At 33.8% G+C, this 27,020-nt stretch overlaps 1 protein-coding gene and 1 pseudogene across 4 annotated transcripts in view; one reads left to right on the forward strand and one right to left on the reverse strand.

The window, feature by feature from the left end:
- The window catches only part of LOC101433248 (sperm-tail PG-rich repeat-containing protein 2), a 103,538-nt gene that overhangs the window by 61,125 nt on the left and 15,393 nt on the right, over positions 1 to 27,020 (forward strand). For 2 of the 4 annotated variants that reach the window (XM_071215537.1, XM_071215536.1), the window contains 3 exons: positions 5,593 to 5,705; positions 8,361 to 8,472; positions 10,804 to 17,977. In XM_071215537.1, the coding sequence (XP_071071638.1) occupies positions 5,593 to 5,705; positions 8,361 to 8,472; positions 10,804 to 10,827 (249 nt within the window). In that variant the 3' untranslated portion in view covers positions 10,828 to 17,977. Of the gene's footprint in view, positions 1 to 5,592; positions 5,706 to 8,360; positions 8,473 to 10,803; positions 17,978 to 27,020 lie in introns of those variants that run through there. The other 2 variants (XM_071215535.1, XM_071215534.1) reach the window with 1 other exon arrangement.
- LOC139436663 (actin-related protein 3 pseudogene) lies at positions 22,378 to 23,601 on the reverse strand (annotated as a pseudogene).

The raw sequence follows: 27,020 nt of genomic DNA on the forward strand, positions 1-27,020 counted from the left end.
TGAAAAATATTTACTGAAGGAATCTTATATCACTTATATATAGAAGCAACCTTGGAATTGAGGAATATAATTGAGGAATATAATTGAGGAATATTAATATAATTATATTCCTCAATTATATTGAACTGATAAAATTTAGCTAACTTTAATCTGTAAAGAGAAATTTTTTATATAAATTATTTGGTATAGTATTTTGAATTATAAAATTTGCTTTCTTCTTTTTTTTTTAGAAGAACCTAGGGAACCATGAGAAATCTGTTTTTCAGAGATGGATTTTTAAAGCAAAATTTGTGGTTGGAATTATGACATTGACATATTTGCTAATAATAACATGCTGGGAACTACCTGTGTTGTCACACTGAAAAGCAGGCCATTAGTGCTTGAATTGATGCACTTTGGAACTTTTAATGCTTCACAGATTCTGTTTCCATATTTAATTATAGAAAAGATGTGGGGGAAAAGTTGCAAAGCCCCTCCATTCATTTCATTGTCAATGGGAGTGGTACTCAGTAATTCTTCTTCATGTTATATTACAGCATTCACTTAAAATAATGCAGCTCCTTGCTGAGTTTGCTTCTATTAAGTCATATTTTATTTGCTAATGACTTTACACATTGACAGTGACCTTGAAGGTGGTATTGTCAACACTTCTTGACGTAAAGAGTGTGTGATTTAGAGTTGAATGGATCAATTTATTCTTCATATCATGTCTGTGTTTTTGAAAGGTTTTTAATTTAATTTCAGATGGAACATTTGCTTGAGTACTGAAGAGTTAGTGAAAGTGTTTGTGAGGATTATGCTGCATCTTGAATGATACATATATTTCTTTCTATTTTCTACTGGATTATCTTTAAAATTGTTAAATAATTGAACCACAGAATTCTTCATGTTTAAATTCATGTGAAGGAAGGCTTCTTGTATATAATTCTGATCAATATCTTAAATTGCTATGATAAAAGTGTTAATATAAAACTTTAACATGATGTTCTTTTAGGCTATAAAAATCTGATAACAAGAGATGATTTTATCAAAAATGTACTGTTTGGGGAGCAGATGTAGCTCCAATGGCTGAGTGCCTGCTTCCCATGTATCAGTCCTGGGTTCAATGCCAGGTACCTCCTAATAAAAAAATATGCTGTTTTTGAATAGTTATTTTTTTGATAAAATATAGCCTACAGTACATTAATATATTGAACATTTTCCTTCATGAAATATATACAATATTTACTGTGTCCTACATGAGTATATTATATTAGAACAGAGGTCTATATTGTGCACTTCACTGTTACGGTCATGATATAGAACAAATCAGTTTTGAAATTCTGCTTTTTTCCTGAGGAAAAACAAAGTACAATATAAATGGGAAAATTTCCTATTTCTGCCATCAAAACTGCATATATACTTAAAATCTATGCCTGTATTAGGTAATTCCTTTTAGTTTTCCTTCCCCTTCTCCTCCCTGACCTGCTGTTTTTGCTGTTTGTGTCCATTCGCTGTGTGATCTTCTGTATCTATTTTTCTTTTTGTCTTCTCTTCTCATCTTTCTCCTCTAGGATTCACCAGGATTTGATCCTGGTGACCTCTGATGTGGAGAGAGTTTCCCTGTCAATTGTGCCACCTCAGTTCCTGGTCTCTGCTGTGCTTTTACCTTGACTCTCCCCTTTGTCTTTCTTTTGTTGTGTCATCATCTTGCTGCTTGACGCACTTGCCCAGGCACTGGCTTACTGTGGAGGGACTCAGCTTGTTGTGTGGGCACTCAGCTTGCCATGTGGGCAGTGGCTCGCCACATGGGCCCTGGTTCACCATGCAGGCACTCAGGAGGGCACTTGACTCACCATGTGGGTACTTGGCTCACCACGTGGGCACTCATGCAAACACTAGGCTCACTGCACAGGCAATGGCTCGCTGTATGTGCACTGGCTCACTATGCAGGCACTCAAACATGGACATTTGGCTTGCTATGCAGGCACTCGGCTCACCATGTGGGCACTCAGCTTGCAATGCAGGCACTTGGCTTGCCACATGGGCACTTGTGTGGGCACTCGGCTTGCCACACAGGCACTTGCATGGCCATTCAGCTCACCACGCGGGCACTGGCTCGCTGCCCAGGCACGCTTTCTCTTTTTTTTGCCAGGAGGTCCCAGGGCTCAAACCTGGGTCTCCCATTTGGTAGACAGAGGCTTTATCACTTGAGCCACATCTACCTCCCATGTAATTCCTTTCGAATAATGGTCTAGAACACTTATTTTAGTAAAGGAAAATGTTGCTCTTCCAGACACACTCTTTTCTCCTGAGGCTCTGCTGGGTGCAGCAGTCTCTGGACCTGCCACTGTCTCTACAAAAACAGGCTGCTTTTCTGCTACTCTAGTGGATGCTGTGGTTTCTCCCAGTACTACCCTGGTGGCATCTGTTGCTCTGCTGGACCTGTCAGGCTCTGCTCTATTATGTGCCATTCTGTTAGGTGTAATAGTCTTTGTCTTTGCTTCTCCTTTTGTGTTCCCATTAGGAGTTCCAAAGCAGAGGTACAGAGATTAGTGGCACATTCTCTTTCAAGTTTTATTTATAGTCCTGCTTCTTTTAGGACCTATAGGGGGTTGGGTTTGGGATACAAGTTATCAACTAGACTACTTACTTAAATTAATAATAATCATTTTACTTGGATATAGTGCTTTATAGGATTGTATCACTCTTTAGAGTAAAGAGGGAAGAATACCTCTGCTCTTTTGTGTTATAATTCATTTGAAATGATCTGCATATCAATAATCCATGCACTTTGAGAACATTTACAGCTCTGGAAATATACTATAGGAAATAGATTAATCCTTTTTATTTATTTAACAAAAGCTTTCCCAAGATTCATTGATTGAGGATACGAAAAAGAATCACAAATACCAATGGTTCTTGCCTCCACCTATTGATGTAGAGAACCTCTAGCCTTTTGACAAGTCCCCTTACCAGGCATTATTAGAAGTCCTCAGGGGCTGTCTCAACTGTCCTCCCTAACAAGACTGTTTTCCCTGTATACAGCTGCTGCTCCACCGGGCACTTCAGTCTCTTGCCATATGGTGCTCTCTGCTAGGCATTTCCACCAATGTATTCTATCACAGTTCATACTGCATAATGAGCTGGGCTGAAGTTGGGGGAGGGATAATACCCTTCTCTCTTTGCATTAAACTCTATTAGAGGGGTCCCAAAGTGGTATTGATTTCTACTGGTGTTTTAGTGAAACATCTCTTTTAGCCTTTTACCATACCTCTATGTACTCTGAATGACCCAGGAATCAATATAGTGGGAATTGTCTGTGTTAGGAGACAAATTTAATCAACAGAAAATACTCAGTATTTAGCATTGCCACCCTTTTGACACTAAGATTTTCTTATTCCGTACATGTCTGCTATTAACCACTTCCCACAGGTTTAGTTTTCACATTTGCCTTTGGGTGACTTGCTCTGGTTAGTTCACCAGACATCTTCCAAACATGTCTGAATCCCCTATTTTGGACACAAGTTGATAACTCCCTGTTTCTTCACCTCCAGCTCCTCCACCTTCCCACACCCCAGGCAAGTAACAAACAAAGTGATACACTAAAATCGAAGTAGGGGAAAACTAGAAAAACACTAATTCAGTTTTTCCAAATACGCGTCTATGAAATAAGAATGAACAATGGTCCCCTTTCACCTTATGCAAATATCAAGGTTCTGTCAGAGATGGTGTTGGTATATATTTAATTTCTTCAGGTCAGGTGAGTGTAGAAAGGAAAATTTAGCTTTGTTGTGTTTTCATTTTATAATATCTGAGGGCTAATTGTGTTAAGTTAAATGAAGTAAAAGTTAGAAATTTTCACGTGGCAATTCACTTCAGTGCTTTGTCATCTTCTTTTCGGATTTTGTTGTGGTGGCCAAAGCTGTTTGGAGTGGTACATATGTAACTGGAAAGTTGGTTTTCATTAGGGGCCAGTGACTGTGTTTCCAATTTGTTTCCAACCATCCATGCCAAGAAGAAAATGGATGCTAGCGTTCTCACTCACCACTTCATGTAATGGCACTTGTGAAAATCTCCCAAGTTACTAGTAGATTTTAAAATTACTCCCTACTCACTATCCAAGACCCCTTCTTTACCTTCAGTTTCTGCCTTTCTGGGGATGTTTGTAGGGTTCTGTTGGGGCTCTTTTCATATGCAGTGAATTCTAGTTCCCACTGTGCCATATCTTGCAGAAATTCATTAAGTTTCTGGCATGTATTGATACCTTCTCCTAGTTTCTGGCTTGGAAATGTGTCTATTTTATATAGTTCTTCAGAAATTTTGGTGGAGTGGGACAGGTAAGTGTTTAATTCATCATTTTGAACTGAATTTATGCTTTTTATCAATAATAGTTCATTAGTATTGCTTATGATGGTAATTGAGAGAGGCTAATTCTACTGCTCCAGAAGAGTAAGCATCCTTTAGAACAATGGAGACATTGTTTTATACAGTTAAACCATAAGTTTATGTTATAGGGATTTTATTCAGTAATAAATTATTTTAATACAAGCTTGTTTTAAAGCTATATTTTTTACAAATGTAAATTAAAATAAGTAGATTAGAGTTTACCTTCTACTATCGATTTAAAATAGGAATTTAAAAAAATTCTTTAATGATTGTCAATTTAGAATATATTAGGGGTAAAAAAGACAATTCTGTAAGAGAAGCTAATGTTCTTATGCTATACATTATTATTTTATCAGTTTCTGATGAGACCAGAAACTTTAACATTGCTAAAGTGAAGTTTTAATGATTCATTCCTAATTTTGACATTCATTATAGTGGATATAAAGGAAAGATGATTGTTAAAATCTCACATCACAAATAATTCCTTTGGCATTAAAGGACTAGTCCTGACTCCAGGGTTTGATATCATTAATGAAAAAATGAATAGAGGTAGTATTTAATTTATTGTTAACTTTTTGTAACTCTGAAATATTTACACAAATATATTATGGTTTAAAATACCTGGTAATTAGAAATTTTCTAATGTCTGTTGGTGATATTTGCACTTTCTCATCTGTCTAAGTATAGTCATTTTGATAAGCTCTTCCATTCTCTAAATCATACAGTGCACGTATTTTTTTTATGAGTAATTTTCATTGCTTTTAAAAGTTTTAGATTACTGAATATGCTGCCAAGAGCAAAGCTGTTCATATTGGTTGAGAATATTCTAGGTTAGGGGCACTTTTTGGGGATACTGGCTGTGGAATCAGGCATGGAATGGAACATGGCAGTGAAACCTCAGCTTGGGATCTATCAAAGAAGGCTTTAGCATTTACCAGTAGAACACCTTGACTAAAGCTAGCCTTGCTTTAGATTTAGATTTAAGAAAAGTTAAACATCATACAATGTAAACTTTAATCCATGCTTAGTGACAATGTTCCAAAATTTGTTCATCAATTGCAATGAATGTACCTCACTAATGAAGGATATTGTTAATGTGGGAAAATGTGGGAGGTATGGGGAGGGGGCATTTTTATAATCTAAGTATCTTTAAAAAAAGGAAACGTTAAACATCATTTCTTGACTTATTCAAACTATATCTCATCTTCATTTTTATTTTTTTAGGATGTTTTCAGTGCAACTTTGAAATACAAAGGGATACATTTTGGAAACTCTTCAGGAAGACGAGAGCTACCAAAAAAGTCAGGACCTGGTCCTGGACAGTATGATATAGTCCAGTAAGTAAAAAGTGATACATAAATGTATAAAGTAATGCTTTAATGTAGTTTTTGGCTATAAACTATCCTAATAATTCAGAGTAGGCTATGTTGTTATGGAAGGAAAAATCAGAATGAAAAAATCTAAGAAGTATTATATTTTGGAATAAAATATATTAAAGCTGTTACTTTTTTATGAGCCAGATCCTGTGCTACATGTATTATCTTGTTTAATCTTCACAGCAACTCTGTGTATAGTTACTATTGTTGTATCTGTTTTATCAGTGTAAAATCCAAAAATGACAAAGGATGAATAACATATTCATGATCATGTAGCTATTAAGTGGCAGATCTACCCTTTAACTGAGACATGTTTGATTATAAAACTGATGTATCTAAGTACTAAAATATCTTTCTTTAGTCATAAAATAGACAAGAGGTCAGTGAAAATATAGCAGAATGTGACCCAAGATTCTACATCTTGTCCCTGACTCTAGTCTCCATTCCTCTCACTATGTGATGGATTTAGAAGGCATTTTCAGTTCGTGTGAGTCAGAGCCATAAAATTCTAAACTTAATATCTTTATCATTCTTCCAAACCAAACGAGGTCTATAGAATTTCTTTTTTTAATTTTCTTTTTAAAGAAGCTTTAGAACATAAATGTTACATATATTTTAACTCTAATCACCCACTTCTTAACTTATGCTTTTGTTGTTTAGTGTTTTAGTCTTATCCTTTTTCTTCTTCCAGATTGGTTTTCTAATCATTAATTAAAGTTTTATTGAGGTATAATTAATGTAAGTAAAATTAACCCCTTTTCAGGTATATAGTTCTATGATGATTGCCTTTCATCCATTCTACTACAATTCTAACTAAGTACCCCAGCCGTAATCAGGACTCTTTCTAATCAGTGTTACTCTGATTTTTTGCTTGGTAGTTTTCTCCTTTCAGTTCTTTTTACATCCCAAACTTCTCCACTCCTATTCTTCTATCTTTTTATGTCATTGCTTTCTTTCTGATCTTTTTAGTTCCCCTATTTCTCCTCTTCTTCTCTTTGTACTTTTACTTCCAGGAATGTGTTAATTTAGACTGCTTTTCCTCCTGCTTCAATTATTTTATCATTTTCATAAGCTATCTGCTTTTTGGTAAGGCTGTCTTTATGGAATCTTTTATTTGGAGTTGTCTTAGTTCCTTCTAGCAATTGACATTTCCTACTTCTTTTTTTGAACTTTTTGTTTTAGTGATTGAGTCAGAATTAGTCTGGACAACTTGATACAGTATAAAAGTAGAGATACTTGGCCAGCCTAAATGGAAAGTTGAATTTATAAGTCTCTTTTTGGGAATGACAGAACCTAAGTGCTATGTGACACTTCTGATATTGCAAATATAAATTTGTTGTCCATTAGCCCATTCGAGGTTTGAAAACAAGTTCATGTCCTGAATTTTATAAGATTAAAAACCAGTGAAGAAGTCAGCATTTAACAGTAAACTGGGATGTTAAATGCATATTTAATCATAGGAATGCAGAGCAAAGACAATAATGTCAATTATAGCTCTAAGCACTCGTTTTTATGTTTTCCTTTTACGAGGAAATTCTAAATATCATAGGTCATAATGGTCTACTCATTATTCTTCCTTTTCCTGTGACTTTTTTTCTTTCGATTTTCCTTTGTATCTTTTCTAGTAAGATAAATGTTCCTTGTATTTTTGACTGTTCTCATTATTTGACTTCAAGGTAACTTACTTTCCTTTGAAGTCATCTAGGGACCTTCTTCAGTTTGGGAATATCCATTATTTTAAGAAATTTATCTGTTTATGTTCAATATAGTTTGATGGAAATGCTAAATATGATAGATTTCTTTGGAATATGCTTAAAAATAGAAAAAAATTGTGTAGTAAATTAAATGTAATTTTTGTAATAATAATAGTTGTTATTGTATGCTTTTTATGGGCCATGTATGGCACTATTTCACAGATATTGTGTACTTTATTCATTGCCATCTAGAGAATTGATTATTACTTTTTCCGGTTCCAGAAAAAGAAGCTGAGGCTGAGAGAAGTTAGGTGGTTTGTATAAGGTTATAGCACTAGTTAGGTGGGAATGCCAGGATTCCCTCCATCAGGCTGTCTGACCCCAAAGCTTGGGCTCTGAATCACTGTTTAAATAGTTTCTAGTTTTTTTCTTCTTGAGGTTGTCTAAATTATCTAAAGAAAATAAGTTTCTTTTTCATAATCATAGATCTTTCTTTGTGATCTTTTCCTAATTGTTTTATGATACAAATAGGTAGGGTTATTTCCCCCTTATTTTAGCAGTACTTGAAATACCAAAGGATTTTGGAATTTTAAAGGCCTTTTATGGTAAATAGAATACACAGGAAACTTTTTTAATTAGCTTTTTATTTCACTTCATGATGAAAATCGCATTCCTTGTTGTCTTTTTGGACTTCAGATTAGAATCATTTTATAATAATGCTCTGAGTAGAAAAAAGTCAAACTAACCAATATCAATGCATTTTACAAAATTTAGAGTATATTGGTCTAATATACCTAGATGATCTTATTACTGCATACTTTTTTTTTTCAGCAGTTTAGGAAATTTAAAATATTTTATTTGCTTATATGAACATTTATATACTTGAAAATGAGAACTCCATTTCTTTCTGAATTTTTTAAAGGGAAAAGGTATCACATTATGAAAATATTAACATCAAGAAAGAGCAACAGCAAAATTATTGCTTATTTCTCCCACGTTTTTATGAAGTAATAGTACTGCAGGAAGAAAAAAAGGTAAGGAGATAAGTAGCTATTTCCTATGTTTTCTAGTTTTTAAGATCTTTGAATCTTCTAATCTTTGAAGTTAGAGTACCCTTAGATCTTCTGTGCCTGCTATGTAGTTGTCACTCAGTGATTGTGGAAAAACCTATGTTTAATATCTCTGTCAAGTGGTCACAATCTCTGCTTGAATACCTCATGTGAAAAAGCATTCACTACTTCTAAGTTTTCTTGTTTCAGTAGTGGACCACTTTATTTCTTAAAAAGTTTGTCTTAAATTGACTTATATTTACCTGCCTCTGGTCTACTCATTATTCTCCCGTTTCCTATGAATTTTTCTTCTTTCAATTCTCCTTTAAATCTTTTCTAGTAAAGATAAATGTTCCTCATATTTTTGACTATTCTTATTATTTTACTAAAGGTTAACTTACTTAACTTTGAAGTCATCTAGGGACCTTCTTCAGCTTGGGAATATTCATTTAAAAAATGATATTTAGAATTAAAAATAATATTCCGGATATGGTCTGATTAGCACATTTAAGGTTTTCTTCTTCCTTGTTCTGGATAGTGTATGTTTAGTAATATTAAACCCCAAATCCCATTAACATGTTTTTGTAGTCATATTTCAGTTTTTTTAGTTGAAACTTGTAGGTAAATAAAACCATGGGTTTTTCCTTCAGTATCTGATTATGATTAAACTTAAAAACTTATAGATTGGAGAATAAAAATTTGAGGTAAGATTCTCAGTTGAAAAATTGATAACTATTTCTCTGAGAATTTTCTCTTGTATTTGATTTGCTTAGTCTTCCACTGAATATTAATTAGCAATGAAAAATATTGTTTAGAGTAATATTAGAAAAAGACATAGTAGAATAATATAATACAATTATTTTTATAGAATAGCAATTATAAATCTCAAAATAGGTAAAATGTATTAGTTTAGAATAAGTAGAATTTAATAGATAAAATTATTTTAAAATATACTTAGAAAAGGTGAAACAAATGTTTGGTTTTTCATTAAGGTTTTTTAAATCAATATAATTTTTTTTATAGATAATCTCTTTGCTTTGAATGTCAGTAGAAATATGTAAAACTTAAAGATTATTTTCTAAGTTGCCTTTTTAATGGAAAATTTTCTCCTTTTTGCTAAATTTAGAAATTTTCCTAGTAAGGTTTCTTTAAGGTCTTCTTTCATGGTGATACCTTATATTTTTTCAAAGGAAGAAAAGTTTTTATTAGCTGACTTCTAAGGTAATATCATGGTATGTTTATCATTGCATTATTTGCTTTTGAGATTACTGTGTTAAGACATCATTTTAAAAAATTATGGGATGGTTAATATATCAGTATGAAGATAATTTGTAATTGATACAATGAAATAAATATCACTTATTTACATATTAGCATCAGTGTATTTTTTTCTGTTCCTTTCTTATTAACTGTAAAATCTTCACTTCATTGCATGTTCTGATCATGGGGACTGTGTATTATTTACCATTGTATCTTTAGTGTTTAACACAGTGTCTAGAACATGGTAAGGGCTTAGTTAGTATTTATTTAATAAATACATGAGGAACCTAAAGCATTTCCTGTTTTTTTAAACACCAATATCATTTTATACTTTACAGAGATACTTGAGGCTTTTAAACATACGATATTATTTACTGCACTTGTACAAAGATACTAATATGTTGACATCTTAACTTTTTAGTTCACTTTCAAGAAAATAATTTCTGAATCTGACAGTCCACTCTCATCTATAGATACCTTTACCATTACCATTTTCCTTTCCTCCTGTAATTTTTTCCTTTTACAATTATTGTAAATTATGTATCAAAATATTACCTCAGTATTATCCTATTGTACATCACTGTTATTTGCTACACATGGAAAAACTCTAAAAGATAATGAATGGTAATACTAGAAATATTGGTGTATGTTTGGAGTGGGTAGGGGATAGTGAACACTAAAAAGCCAAATATTTGATTGTTTCTTGGTGTTTCCTGTTCTCTTAAGATTTAATATACAATTTAAATTTGAAAATATATCTACAGGTTATTTACCCCTGATCATGTATATACTTTGAAATATGCTTGTAAAAATGTTGTGAGTTTATTCAGGAATGAGTTTATCTATTATAACTATATGTAATGTGCATCTTTTTCTTTTAAAAATAATTCTGTGAGAACGAATATGATAAATTAAGACTCTTGAGATGTTAAAAAGCATTTGTTAATTTAAGCAGGCAATGTGAAAATATTGGTATAGTTTGTATAGTTAGTATAATATAAAGCTAATAAATGCTTTGTATAAAATTAAGATTTGTGGAACAATTTTTTCCATCAGAGTATCCTGAAACTAGAGAAATAAAAGTGAAGGAAGGGAAGTGGATTTGGCTCAATGGATAGAGCATCCGTCCAAAGTTCAAAGCCAGGGCCTCCTGACGTGTGTGGTGAGCTGGCCCATGTGCAGTGCTGATACGTGCAAGGAGTGCTGTGCCATACAGGGGTGTCCCCCTGTGTAGGGGAGCCCCACGTGCAAGGAGTGCACTCTGTAAGGAGAACCACCCTGTGGGACAGAAGTGCAGCCTGCCTAGGAGTGGGGCTGCACACGTGGAGAACTGACACAGCAAGATGACACAACAAAAAGAAACACAGATTCCTGGTGCCACTGACAAGAATACAAGCGGACACAGAAGAACACACAGTGAATGGACACAGAGAGCAGACAACTGGGGGTGGGGGGAAGGGGAGAGAAGAAAATAAAAAATAAACTAAAAAAAAAAAGTGAAGAAATAATGTTTTCTTTCTTCACCCTATATAAACAAAAGAGGAAGGAATTAAATTGAATAAGCTAATTGAAATATAGGAACTTTTTTGAATATGGCATTTCTCAATACCTTATTCTGTCATAACAAGTATTTGTTTATAAAATATAGAAATATTTAGTTTAAAATTTGAGGTAATGGGGGAAAACGAACTGTTTCCCATTTCCTAAACTATTAATTTATCTGCTTACACAATGGTAAGTGACATTTTCTAGTCTTTATTGTGACTAATGGAATCATTAAAGTTTGTTATTTTGTCATGTTTAAAACTAAATGCCAACTCTTTATGCATATTGTATACACTTCATTCACTTTTTCAACTGCCATAATTATTTTTGAAAATTCTGTCATAGAAAAATAGAAGACAGATCTTTTTGTGAAGGTTGCCATTAAAAAATTGTAAAGAATTTTAGATACTGATGATATAAGCCAAGGAGTTGTGCTAAAGCACTACATGATTACTTTTTTTCCTAGCTCTACCAAATTCAAGCAGAAACCCTGAGGCAATTTCTTTTCTGGCATAACTATATGGTTAGCAGCAGCTACAGCAGTACAAATGGTTATCTGCTGATATATAGATAACACTGAGCAGTATGAATTTTAGAATGGTGACTCAAGGATTTATTTATGGAATGTGGACTATGTATTACATGTAAGGGGAATGTAGTCCTTAAAAATAGTCTGGATAAATATTTTGGAGGACCCCAAATGCCAGACAAAAAAGTATTGATTTGAATTTATAGGCAATAAGGGCACATTGAAGATATTTGATCAGAGTATATTTGAACTATGCTTCAAGAAGATTAATCTGTCAGTAGTAATAAACTGCAGGTTCCTATAGTGGTCAGTTGAGAAGTAATAAAACCCTTACTAGAGTAGTGTTAGTTGTAAATGAAGATGAAGAGAGAATCGTGAGGGAGGTTTTAGAGGTAGAACTGACCAGACTTAGTAAATGATTTTGTGCGTGTTTGTGTATAGGTAACTGAAGGAGAAAAGGCAGAGATGACATATAAATGATGTATAAATTGGGTGAATGTGCCGTGAGCAGAGATGGCAATCACAGAAGGATGAACAGGCTTAAGTAGAGAAGATGACAATTTCAGTTTCTGACAATTGAATTTTGGGGGAAATTTACCACCAGAGAATTGGAAATTTGAAAATAGAATTATGGCTAGAGACACAGATTTTGAAGTCATCCTCCTAAAGGTGATAGTTAAAATGGTGAGATGGCTATAGAAGACAATATAAAGATGAAAAGAAAACAGAAAAGATTTTTGGGGGAACAGTGAAATTTAGAGGCATAATGAAAGAGCCAGAAAAGAAGTAATTAGAGAAGTAAGAAGAGAGTTAGGGGAGTTTAGATACCAAAGGAGGATAGAGATTCAAAAAAGGAGAGAGTATGGATATATATTTATCTTTATAGAAAGATGGTCATAATAAATTATTAAATGAAAATAGATTGTAAAATGGTATGCACACTATAATTTCATCTGTGTAACTGTAAATATATGTACATATTCATAGTAAAATATTTATATTGGTTAACTGAAAGTGATGATTTTATGAGTGATTTTAATTTCTCCTTTTTTACTTGGTTGACTTTTCTGTTGTTCTATGATGAATATGTAACATAATTTAAAAAAATATAATGAAATTGGAAGAAAGTTTTAGAAAGGATGAGATGGTAGAGAAAAATGCAGGTTAAGAACAGAGCTTTGTGTTTAATTAAAGAAATCATTGTACATATTGAGGTAGCAGTTTTGGTAGCAGATGAAAGTTATATTCCATAGAATGAGGGAATTCAGGCCAGGGAGCAGAAGCACTGAATATTTATTAATATTACTCTTTCAAGATGTTTGGTAGTAATGGAAGGAGAAAAATTAGAAAAAAAATTGAGAGGATAGCAGAATGGAGACAACTTTAGTTTTGGAGTGATGTACATTCTTAGAATAGTTGAAAGATTCAATGGAAATAAATGAGTTCTGGAAATACACATATAATATAGTAATTTCCATCAGCTGATAATAAGCAAAGGGAACCAAGGCATAGACAGCTGTTTATATATAGAAAGAGGTCCCATTTGATAGTGGCCAGTATAAGCTTGCTATTGGCAATTGCAGGGGAAGAGTGTTTTGTATGGGCTTATACATTGTTGGAGATTGAAGCTATAACTATAGTGAAATGGCAACAGTTTGAGAAAATCAGTTTTCAAGGCCAATATGTTAGCTGTGGAATCCAGGCTATGTAGATGGATAAAAGAAAGCAGAAGAAGTTTGGTGGTTTGTAAGAACAGGGATGAGTTTTTAGAGGATTAGAATCTTCTTGCATCCTTCTTTTTTTTTTTGGTATTCTTATAGTTAGAGAAATGAAGTATATAATGTTTAGGAAAACTTTTTGAATGAGTTAATTTGTTACAAATCTTAAAAACAAGCTATTTTATTTTAAATTTAAGTTTAGAGAAAGAATTCTTGGATTTTCTCTTCCCTCCCATTTATCCCATTGCCTTTAAAAAATCAGCAGAATAAGTTCCAAAACAGTAAAATAATTTAAAATTTAAGTGCTATAGTGTCTTTGGATTTAGGCATTTCCTGATTATAAACCAAATAATATAAAATATGATAATATATAATATTTTAATGCATAATGTTTATCATAATTATCCTTAACATATATTTAATTCTATTGTATAGACAGTATGTTTCAACACATCTTTTGAGTATTATGGCATTTTAATCTACTGAGAATTTCTGTTAAAAAACACAAATATTGTTTTATTCAACCTCAATATTTTCCACAGGCATATGTCTTGCTTTTGGTAATAAAACATCTTTTAAATATCTTTCTTAATATTAAGGTAATCTTGAAGAACACCCTTTACTATAAGTATGAAAAACATGCAAATTTGTTTCTATTGACTTACTTTGATTTGGCAAAGTAAAATTTATGAAGTTGGTTTAAGTTTTCTATCAATTAAAAAACAGTAAGATTTCACTAGATGGCGCCGATACCTTGGTTCTTTATTGACGTAAAACCATATTCATTTCCCATATATATGAAAACAGAGGCTTAAAAGTTATGTGGGAAGATAGGAAAATTTACCTTGTGGCTCTCTTGAGCAAAACTAAATTGGAAATTTGAGTTCTTTTGGAAGTTCTAACAGATGGAATAGCTTGGAACTATGTATTTAAAAATATTATTTAAATTCTGGCTGCCAACTGTCATAGATCTGTCATTTTTACTCATTTATCTAAAGTTATTAATATTGTTAGAATTTAAAAGTTGTATTTTAAAGTCTTAATTTATGATCTAGTTTTTCTCTGAATGATATGCTTACCTAAAAATAATTACTAACACCAGATCCTGAGTTGAAGTAAATAAAATTTTAAGTAAATAAAAACATGCTAAAATGATTAAGAGGAAGGCTATAAAGGCAGAAATATATTATGGCCTTTTGCTATAATTTTGGATAGCAGCCATTATATTATTACTAATGATTTTCTCTTTTGGGCAGACTGTTCCATCATTTCTGAAGCAAACATTTCACCTTTTCACTGATCATTGCTAGTCTTTAATATTTATTAAATTAATTGTTTGATTGGCATTATGCAGTTAATAATACATGGTGGTTGTTTTGAAAGTGCTTGGATTTCAGGATGGACAAAGAAATTAAATGAGCTTTCCAAACACAAATTAGTTGTTTGTGTTACAGCTACTGTATCCAAAAGACTGAATGCTCAATTTTCTTATTTTCTAAGGAAATTCTTCCAACTTTTAAATTATGGATTTCAAAGAGGAGAAAAAAAAGTGTCAAGAAAGATGGGAGGAAAGCATTAAACTGTTAAAGATAAATGGGCTAATTATATTTCAGAAAAAGATCGAGGAAAAGATTGGAAACATTTGTTTATTGCTTAAACAGTAATTGAGTATCCTTGGATTATAAAATATTTTATACTATGGCCAGTGAATTTTATATATTGAGGTTGTATTTGTTCATGATAAAATGTTAAGAACTATATCAAACAAATAAAGTCTTCTTTGAATTACTCATGGTTTAGTGGTGAAGGTATTCAGGCTTTGGAATCAGAGTGCATTCAAATTTTCACTCCTTTGCATACTAACTGTACAATCTTGGGCAAGTTATCTTGCCACTCTAAGATCAATATCCTTCCTTATAAATCTCTAAAATGTGAATAGGGCTATCTATAAAAAGGTTATTGTGAGAATCAAAGTGTCTAACAGTGATGCTCAGTAAATGATATTTTTATTAGTATTCATTCAATGAACATTCATTGAACTCATACTATATACTATGAGTAGGAAGATGATGAATAAGGCAAAGCTCCTTTTTTCAAAAACTTTATTTTTAAAGAAGTTTAGATTTATGAAAAGTTAAATCAAAATATAAGGGATTCCCATATACCCCACCCCTCCCCCTCGCAGATTTTCCTTTTAACATCTTTCATTGGTGTGGTACATTTGTTAAAATTGATGAACAAATATTGAAACATTGCTACTAACCAAGGCCTATAGCTTACATTATGGTTTACACTTTGCACTGTACAATTTTATAGGTTTTGACGAAATGTATAATGGCCTATTTGCATCATCACAATATCATGCAGAAGATTTCAGTGTCCCAAAGATGCCCCCAAGTTATACCTATTCTCTCCCTCTCCCCTCAAATCACTTTCTTTATATCAGTGTTAGGAGTTCTTCCATTACTAGCATAACAATAAGTCTACATTTGTCCACAGCTGCATTTCCCCCTTTGTGTTTGTTTATTCCTCAATCTTGAGGATTTTTGATGGTGATGTCTACTCTGCTTTCAATTGAGAGAGGGCTTAGATCCCATGGGGCAGATGATTTATGTTGGTTAACATAGTAAATGCCTGCATTAAGATAATGAAAATAAGAACTGAGATGAGGGGTAAGTGACAGATATTTAAGTATTAGCATTTAACATGATAATGAATTTTATGTGAGAGGATAAGCAAGAGGAAAGTAATGAGAATGACTTCTAGATTTCTCAGAATACTAGGTGAATTGTAGAAAGATGGAGAGATTATAGAAAGTGTGCCACATTGTGTGTGTATTTGTGTGTATGCATGTGTATGTAGTACTAGGGAATCATTTTAAGCATCTACTTGCTATGTTGGGAGAATTGTCTTGCAGGCAGTCAGAAAATAGAGAAATCTGGATTGGGTTAAATTAGATAATGAACAGGGAGTGAGGGTTGAACCTGGGGATTGAAAGCACTTAATACAGTAAGTGGAGGAAGGGGAATCTTGGAAAGAAATAAAGGAGGAATGAAAATAGCAGGAGTAGAATTAGAAAGGAGTGACTTTTCAGGAGTTAGAGTAGTCGATTTCAAAAAGAAGTAAGCCAACTTTATTTTATAGATAGTTTACTAAAGATGAGAATTGACGATTATCCACTGAATAGTGCAGAATTTTGATGCCATTTAGTGACTTTAGCAAAGTATTCTGGTGAACTGGGTTGAAGATAGCAGATGGTAGTGGATTGAAGAATGAATAGTTGGTAAAGAAGAGAACCTTACGAATAAACTGCGTACTCTTTCAGGGAGCTTGCTTGAAATGGAAGGCAGAGATAAGCTTGTAAATAGCTAGAGTTAAAAACATTTTTTTAAAATTATTGTTTAAAGGAGAGTTTATAGTCCTTGCCACTGTAATTCTTTACATGAGTTTTTTTGCATTTTGTTAATTCACAATTATTACTAAAATAAAAAAGCTAGATTAATGATTATAAATAACCTGATAATGATTAAAGCAATTAATTTTTTCAGTTTCACAAATTTTATTGACTCAGCACTGTGTATTTAGAATTGCACTAATTGTCTTAGGTCTTCAGAAGTTAAAAAAACAAACAAACTCTGGTATTTGTTTGCCATCTAATTGGAAACACAAATCACATCATACAGGAATCAATTAGAGAAAATACATGGTATCTTCCTAACATTTGCTGAAGGAATGAATGAATGAATGAATGAATGAATGACAAATCTCTGAGGTATATACCCCATGACCTCCCCCGTCACATTTTCTCCTATTAATAACATCTTATGTGAGTAAGATACATTACAACTGATAAAAAAATATTGAAGCTTTGCTACTAATTATGGTCAATGGTTTACATTATGGTTTACACTTTGCACCATACTTTTATAGGTTTTGACAAAATGTATAATGTATAATGACCTGTATCCAATTGAAAAATCATGCAGAACAATTCCAATGCCCTAAAAATGCCCTATGTTCCACCTTTCTTTCCTTCCCCTCCCCTTGGAACCTATTGGGTTTTAATTTTTGATAAATAAGATCCAGAGTTATATGCATTCATACTGATGGCTTGACATATTGGTCTGTTTTCTCTTATTAGGCACAGCCTATGTAAATTTGAGTTTTTAAATGTGCTAAATCTTGCTATTCTCTATATGTTAAAAAAAGAGCTCTTTCTTGCTTATGTATAGGTTTAACACATGTTCTGCCTCTTTGTGATTTAAAGTGAAAAACACTGAAAAACTGTAGCATGGGCTTTACTGTCAGACTTGGGTATGGGCTCTGTTTTACCATTTGCTAACCATGGTCCTTTGGGTAAAATATTTAAACTGTTATAAGGCTTTTTTATAAAGTGAGGGTTATTTCATAGTTTGTTATAAGAATAAATATAAATGATGCAGAAAATGTGCTCTCTGTCATGCTGCTTATGTGATATGTACTTAATGCCCCACTCAAAAAATAATTATTATTTTCTCTAATTCTTAAGATATAGCAGGTTTTAAGTTATGTTATATAAAATTTTTTCTTTAGGATGATATCCTAATAATATGCATTTATTTAATTTAACTGAATCAAAGTAATATACTTGAATTCCTTCAGTTTTAATTTTTTTCTATGTACATCTGAGCCATCACCTATTTCTGCCCCAAATTATTTTATCTTTATACTGGAACAAAGTATTTATAAAAGGAATTTGAGTTCTTTGATAAATACTGATTATGGGTGATCAATTTGTGTTGATTTGGTAATTTTAATCCATTTGAAAAAACCCATAATGTAGAATAGTTTACTTGTATTCCTTTTTTCTTTAATCTGATGAAATAAAATATAATGAGGACCTATAAAAAAAAGCTACTAGAATAAATAAGTGAGTGTAGAAAGGTCACACAATACAAGGTAAATATACAGAAATATATTACACATCCATATTCTAGCAATAAAACATTGAAAATTGATATGAAAAACATGATTTCAAGTAAGTAGCACTTCACAGCATAAAACACTTAGGAATAAATTTATCAGAATATAAACCAGACCAGTATATTAAAACTGAAAAACATTGCTGAAAAGAATTAAAGGAGACCTAAATAAATGTTGAGGAATACTATGTTCATGGATTATAAAACTCAATATTAAAAGGTCAGTTCTCAAATTTATCAACAGATTCAATACAATTCCAGTAAACAGTCTAGCAGATTTTAAAAAAAGAAATGGACAAGCTGAATGTTGGGTATATGAGAGTTCCCTATATTCTATATGTAACTCTACTGCAACCTTAAGCTTTTTTGAAGACGTAAAAAAAAAAAAGGATGTAGACACTGAGGAAGTAATGGAAGAGATTTCCTTGCCACTGTACATACAGGACAACACCTGTTACAGTGATGAAAGGCAAAATGTCAAAAAAATTTTCTCATGATGTTTTTCATTTTTTTAATACCCCAATTTATTTTTCACTTTTTAATTTTTATTTTTCTAAATTATTTTATATTCTATTTGTAATCTTTAAAGCTATCACTACCATTTCATTATCTTATTAATTGAATTTGGCAATATATTAGACTTCAGTTTTAAAAAAGTTTTGGATCACAGAAAGGTTTGACTATGGCAGGGGAGGAGCATTCATGTGGGGTGTCATTGGTGGGAGGGTGTTCTCCAGGGCATGCATATAGGATATATAGATATGTTCAGATTTTCGTTAGGTATTGACAAAAGGGGTAGAGTTTCACAAGACAACTGAGGGAGTTCTGAGTTCCCATTCTGCAAACTCTCTTGCACTCCCCAATGGAGCAGCAATAATCCCCCAAGTACAAGGAAAATGACCAGTGAAGAAGGAAGGTTCAGTGACGGTTCCTTGGTACTGATGACTATTCTTATGAGCCTGTATGCTTGAAATTTCAACTAGACCTAGAGCTGCAGTGTGCCTAAGAGTTACCTCCTGAAAGCCTCCATGTTGCTCAAATGTGGCCACTCTCTAAGTCAAACTCAGCATGTAAATGCATTATCTTCCCCCCAGCATGGGACATGATTCCCAGAGATGAGCCTCCCTGACACTGAGGAATTATTACCATCACCAGCTGGTGATGCAACTAGAAAAAAGACCGTGAATAAAAGGGGGAAATGGCAAAGACAAATGAGTTTATATGGCTAAGAGACTTCAAAATGAGTTGGGAACTCATCAGAGGGGTCATGCTTATATATCAGCAGGGTCTCAGAGACAGTCAAAGTAGATACAATCCCAGGGAGAGGTTCTCCTGAGGGCTATGGAGACACCCAGGCCCTATGGTCATGACAGATGGCTCTGGACTTCAGTGCCTTACCAGTGGGCCCTATTTTGGAATTTGTTCTCCTGAGTTTGTTTGAGTGGGACTCAAATGTGACCTCTCTACTCATGCCTTTTCTGTCACTTTTACTGAAACTGTGGTTGGCACTGGGGTTGGTGTATGCTCAGGAGACTTGAATCTTTGAACTGTCTATGTGCCAACTGGGCCCTGAGCCTCAGCAGAGTTGCAACACCTACCCCCGTTTGTCGGACTTACCCAGGTCACCTAACAAGGAGGTGAAGATGGTCAACCACCACACCAGGGAACTGAGAGAGTCTACAGCTGCAAGCAGGAGATTTCCATCCATCAGCCATGTGGGATCTAAGCCCCCTCTTGATTTAGAGGTGGAGTGAACATCGCCATCCCAGTGTCTTCAGGATGGAGAAATAAAATATGGATTAGGGTGGACTTACTGGTATTCTACTCTAGAAATATTGTGATTCTAGCAATAGAAATATCGTTGATGTGGAGACAGTGGGCATGGGAATTGCTGAAAGGAGGGAGAGGGAAAAAGAGGTGTGAGATTAGGGCATTTTCAGGACTTGGAGTTGTCCTCCATGATATTGCAGGGACAGATGCAGGACACTATATATCCTGCCATAACCCACTGAATGGACTGGGAGAGAGTGCCAACTACAATATAAGGTATAATCAATGCATCAATGCTGCAAAATGTGCTCATCAAATGCAATGAATGTACCACTCTAATGAAAGAAGTTGTCAGTGTGGGAGGAGGGGGATAGTGTGGGAAGTGGGGTATATGAAAACCTCATTTTTTTGTTGTTGTTGTGGAATCTGTGTTTCTTTTTGTTGCATGATCTTGCTGTGTCAGCTCTCCGTGTGTGCGTCGCCATTCTTGGGCAGGCTGCACTTTCTTTCACCCTGGGTGGCTCTCCTTACGGGGCGCACTCCTTGCATGTGGGGCTCCCCTACACGGGGGACACCCCTGTGTGGCAGGGCACTCCTTGCGCACATCAGCACTGAGCATCGGCCAGCTCCACACGGGTCAAGAAGGCCCGGGGTTTGAACCGTGGACCTCCCATGTGGTAGGTGGACGCCCTATCCATTGGGCCAAGTCCACTTCCCCCTCATATTTTTTAATGTAACATTTTGTGTGATCCATGTATCTTTAAAAAAAAATAAAAAAAAAATTTATATGGAAATGAAAAGGAAATATTAAACAATATTGAAAAGGAGCAAAAGTTCAGGACTTACACAATCTCATTCAGATTATATCTTTAAAAATTTTTTTAAAAATGATCTTTTCTTAAAAAGATAAATAAATAACACAAAAAGAAATTGTCCTGCATGACATTGCAACGATGGATACAGGCCATTATACATTTTGCCAAAACTATAAAATTGTGCAGGGCAAAGTGGAAACTATAATGGAAACTATAGTCCATGATTACTAGCAATGTCTGAATATATGTTCGTTAATAGTAACAAATGTACCATTAATAATAACAAATGTACCACACTAATACAAGATATAGTTAATGGGGGAAAGTATGGGAGGAGGACGAGGTGGGGTATATGAGAATCCCCTATATTTTTGAAGTAACATTTATGTACTCTAAAGTTTCTTTAAAAATAAAAAATTAAAGATAAAAAAGTTAAAAAAAGAAAAAAATTAAATTTGTGTCTTTATTAGAAAGGTATTAGACTTAAAAAAAATATATTTTTTAACCACATATCAGGGATCAAGCTTGGGACTTCATACATGGGAAACAGGTGCTCAAACCCTGAGCTACACCTGCTCCCCTGTTTTAGGCTTTAAATACACCGATTTTGCTAATCAAATGGTTGTTTTTTAAAATAAGAAAAGACATTACAGAACTGCAGTATTTATCCAACAGTCTTGTCTTCTTTTAAAGCAAGAAACAGAGTGCCAGTAATCAGAAAGCACTTGCAAGCATCAGTTAATCCACAGTACTAGCTTCTTAGTTCCAAAAGCACTTGCAAAGAAAACCATTGAGAGGGTGGAGGAAGATTGAAGCAATTCGTACTAACTGGAATCCCATGAGTGTGTATGTTGTCTCAAGAGACTATTTTTTGAATTTATCTTTATTTGGTCACTTTTTTCCTCAAACACAACATTTTCTTTGACTTTTTCCTCAAAGTGTATAAACTATGAAATATATACAAGCTCTTGCATTGCACACTTACAAGTATTCAAGTATTCTAGAACTATCTACACACTGATAAATCCCATCAAATCTTGGATAATTCAATAAATACAAAATATCAGGTCAGAGAAAGAAGTAAAAACCACTTCTTTTTGTTACACATACAATTTAAATATTCAATATAATGAAAAATAATCGTATTTTAGCTTTGCTCTACTTTTACATTTGATGTACTTATAAAATATTGTCAAATCAAGTTTAAAACCCCAAACCAGCCATCAGACAAAACAAACAGGTAAACAGAAAGATGATTTCTTCCTCACTTCCCTAACCCTGATAACTAGAAGTCATTTTTTTGACATGTCTCCAAACACTGGGTTGTGACAACAATGGCTAGGTCCAGTTTCTTCATAATTCTTCTGGTGTGGCATACTTGATAGAACTCAGATATGGATGCCAGCATCAATCCCCCAGAGCAAACTATGTATCGCTGCATGTGGTGTGTAATCATCTGAACATCAATATACTTTGGCTTCAATCTACTGTCACTCAATTTGTCACTTAATTTCAGCCTAGCATCTACTGTCCTTTTCAGATCTCCTTGCAAGTGATATTCAGAGTCCCTGAACATGGTTGAACCTCCAGAGAAGACCATGTTTTGTAGGGAAGAAGTCTGACATCAGTAGGACAATTCTGAGTTACTTCATCTACAACTTCTGAGATAGGTTGTGTGAGGTTTGGATTAGCAAACTCTGGGTGAGAAAATATTTTGTGTCCAAAGAATCTCTCATAACCAACATTGATGGAAAATTCTCTTGAGATAGCATTGATTCTAGTATACTGCTTAATCCACTATGACCTATCTGTTTCATACTTGTTAAGTTCTTTTACTAAATTGGGGCAAACATAACTATATCACTCCTTTACTGCTTTAGCTATTTCTGGAGATTTCTCTGGACAGATTCCTACTTCTCCGTCTCTTAGCATTGCTGAATAAAATGTGTTATGTCTTGTCCTGCAATTGGAATGTGCTTAATGCAGCTGCCAGTCACATACCCTTTAGCCCTGGGAATGGCAAGAATGACACCATATCCATAGTCTATTACTGTACCACTGAATGTCCATTCTCCTACTTGTCTTGAGGTCCAGGATGTAGTTAGGGCAAAAACAATCTGCAATGTATAAGCCTGAAACATTGAAGGACGCAAATATTATTTCAAATATTATTTTCTGGAGTATTCAATGGAGATTTGGTCAAAAGAAATTAATGGGTCTTCAAGTTCTGCCCTTAAGTATTTAAAGATCACTTGCTTCATAAACCTTTCCATCAAGCCCCGATTTTCAACTATTCCATGGCAGATTGACTACCTTGTTGCACATGTAGGTTTTTCTATTGCTTCATCATCAATGAAGAAGTCTAGGTCATCAACATCTTCCATCACCCTCCTCTGAGCTTGATCACCCAGTTTTGCTGACTCCTTGATAGCAATACAGGAAGGGGTGATAAACTGTGGTTTTGTATTTCCAGCATATCCTAGTTTTCTATACCCCATGCCACAGTCCACCACACAGGCTGGTTGCAATCTGACCATCTTCCTCCTTGCTTGCTGCTGTCACATGCTGGTTGGGGTCAGGGATTGGCAGGGGTAGATGGGAATTAACTGACCATCCACAGTTGGCCGCTCTCTCCATCTGGGGGAAGCCAGGAAACTGAAGCAATAAACAAGAAGGCAGCAGGGAGTAATTGCCTCTTGATAAAATAATTCAAGAGGAATAGAAAGTCATTTCAACACATGGTGTCAGAACAACTGGATAGCCATTTGGAAAAAAGTGAACCTTGACATATACCTTTGATCAGGTACAAAAGAGGACATAAGAATGGTAAATACGCACATGAGAAGGTGCTAAATCATTAGTCATTAGGAAAATGGAGGGTAATAACATACCATTGTGTCCATATTTGAATGGCTAAAATTAAAAGTGATGACAATATTAAGTCTTGGCAAGAATATGAAGCACCTGGATTTTTCATTCATTGCTGGAGGGAATAAAAATGCTAAGTTTACTTCAGCAATTTTTTTTTTGCCAATTTCTTATAAAATTAAACATGCATATACAGTATGATACAGTAACTATGCTCCTAGATATTTATCTAAAAGGAGTGAAAACATATAGATACTAAATACACATATTTTTGGAGTGGGTTTATTCATTATTATGAATATTTCCCAAACTGGAAACAACCCAAATTCTCATCAGTCTAAGCGAATGGATAAAAAAATTGTGGGTTATACACACAATGTAATATGATTCAGCAATAGAAAGAATAGAAGGACTTATTCACAATGAATCTCTGAACATTATATGAGGCAAAAGAAGCCAGGCATAATGCACTGTAATTCCATTTATATGAAGGTCTAGAAAAGACACATTGATTCTTTAGTAACAGGAAACTGTTATCACATTTGTTGCCAGGGGCCTAGAGTGGGAGAATTGTCTGGAAAGTGGCATAAGGAAACATTTTGGGGTGATGCAAATGTTCTTTATCTTAATTATGCTGATGGTGACAGTAATGTCTCTGATAAAACTCATTGGAATATACATTTAAAATGGGTGCATTATTTTGTTTGTAAATGACAGTGTAATTGTGTGAGTATATATATATCTTACTAGAATATAAGCTGTGAGCTGCCGTGGATTTTTGTTTATTTAGTTCATGTGGTATCTTAGAACAGTTCATCAGGGCCTAGCACATCACGTGTTTGATGAATAAATTGATGAATTTGATAAATATTTTAGCTGGACAAATGTAAACTTTTGCTTTTCAGTATTACTTTCACACAGTCTTTTTCTAGTTGTCAATCTTGTATATTTTTCCTATATAATAGTGTGTTAGTTGATATTTACCAAGAAATTTTATTAATAAAAGGGATAAGCGTCACTAAATATCTACTTGATCTATTCATAGTAAAGGGAAATTTTTTTATCATTGTGATATTATATCAGTGGATTCGGTAAGGGATAATCCTGATATTCCTAAATAATCATTTATGAGTGAGTTCTGAATTTTTATCCAACTCTTATCAGTAAGTATAGATCTTGAAAAGTAACTTAATTTCCCTTAGCTCTTTAATTTATAACATGGGAGTTACGATAATTTCTACTTCACAGGATTGTGCAAGAAATGAGATAATACACACAAAAGTACTTATTGTATGTAAGGAATTATTGCATATTAATTGTTGCTGCTTAAAATATCCATATCTGCTTTTATAATGTAGTACCTTAAGTTATATGAGTGACAAAAGTGAATAAAGCTATGTCTAATTCATTCTTATACCCTGTTTTTTGAAGACAGAAGTTGTGAAAACTATACCAGAGACTTTATATGAAAAAAAGATAGAGCATTTTCTTATGTGATTATGGTGTTGCTCTTCAGAATTATACTTTGAATTTGCTTAAATTTAAATTATTTGCGTGGTCCTATGCTTCTCTTCTTTAAAAAAGAATCCATCTTGAATTTTGTATTGGATAGTTTAGATTTATTAGCCAAAAAGGAAACTTTCATCTCTAAAAATAGATATTGGAATGGTGTGTATGGGGTATAAGCATGTGTTCACATGTGAGTTGTGACTCTTAGAGTTTGTCAGATATTATTGATGAAGGCCAGTCATGGTTGCCTATCTAGTAAACCACTATAAGAATAAATAGTCCATTTGTTACTTAAATCAATAATAGGCTACCTTAAATCTCTACATAGAAAGCGAAATTTATAACAGTATAATTTATATACTATAGAAACTTCAAACTTAATTTTTAAAAATAATTTTGCATTGAGCAAGTTTTCTCACAGTTTTATTTATACATAGAGTGTGCATACGTTATTTTTCTTAAGTTGTATGTTTTTACTTTTAGATTGAATATATTTACTTTTTATATGCAACTTTTTAAAAAGATTTATTTATTTATTTATCTCCCCTCCTCCCCCAGTTGTCTGTTCTCTGTGTCTATTTGCTGTGTGTTCTTCTTTGTCCCCTTCTGTTGTTGTCAGTGGCAGGGGAATCTGTGTTTCTTTTTGTTGCATCATCTTGTGTGTCAGCTCTCCGTGTGTGCAGCGCCATTCCTGGGCAGGCTGCACTTTCTTTCGCGCTGGGCAGCTCTCCTTACGGGGCACACTCCTTGCGCGTGGGGCTCCCCTATGCGGGGACACAAGCCTGCGTGGCACAGCACCTTGCACACATCAGCACTGCGCATGGGCCAGCTCCACAGGGGTCAAGGAGGCCCGGGATTTGAACGGCGGACCTCCCATGTGGTAGAGGGACACTCTATCCATTGGGCCAAGTCCGCTTCCCTGTAACTTTTTAAAAAGAAACAGTTTATGGCTGCTTTAGATATCTTTAATGTAATAATGTAATAAAAGATTTTATTCTGGAAAACATCTGCATATTAGATGATTCTTGAGTCTTACACACAGCATCTTTCAGAATGTAAAATGACCACCTCTCTACATTTTTACGCAAATGTAAATATTTCATGAATTGGTCTCTGTAAATGATTACTCTTTTTGGAATATAGAGTGAAATAATTTTATTTCAAGGTAGCTATTGACATTTAATAGCATTTTGAAAAGTAACATTTTAGGAGATTGATATTGATTATAAAATTATGTGTATAGGTACCTAAAGTGTTTTATGACATAACGAGTAAGACCTTTTATGGTTCATGTATGTAGTACTACTGTATCACAATGTGGAGTTGATATCTTGTGAGTTGGTTAGCAAGGTTATTTTAAAAGCTCGAATCTCATGATTAATAGTACTATTTTTCAAATATTGAAAAAGACAAGTAGTAAAGAGTGAGAATGTAAGAGAAAGTGAAAGCAATGTCTTAGGAAGACTAATGAGTACCTGAAATACTCATCTTTGCTTTTCAAACTAAACCTTTTTGGTCATCAATCAGTCAGGAGTGGCAGGTAGTGACCATTAGGTGG

The sequence above is a fragment of the Dasypus novemcinctus genome, chromosome 1, assembly GCF_030445035.2.
Source record: "Dasypus novemcinctus isolate mDasNov1 chromosome 1, mDasNov1.1.hap2, whole genome shotgun sequence".
NCBI lineage: Eukaryota > Metazoa > Chordata > Mammalia > Cingulata > Dasypodidae > Dasypus > Dasypus novemcinctus.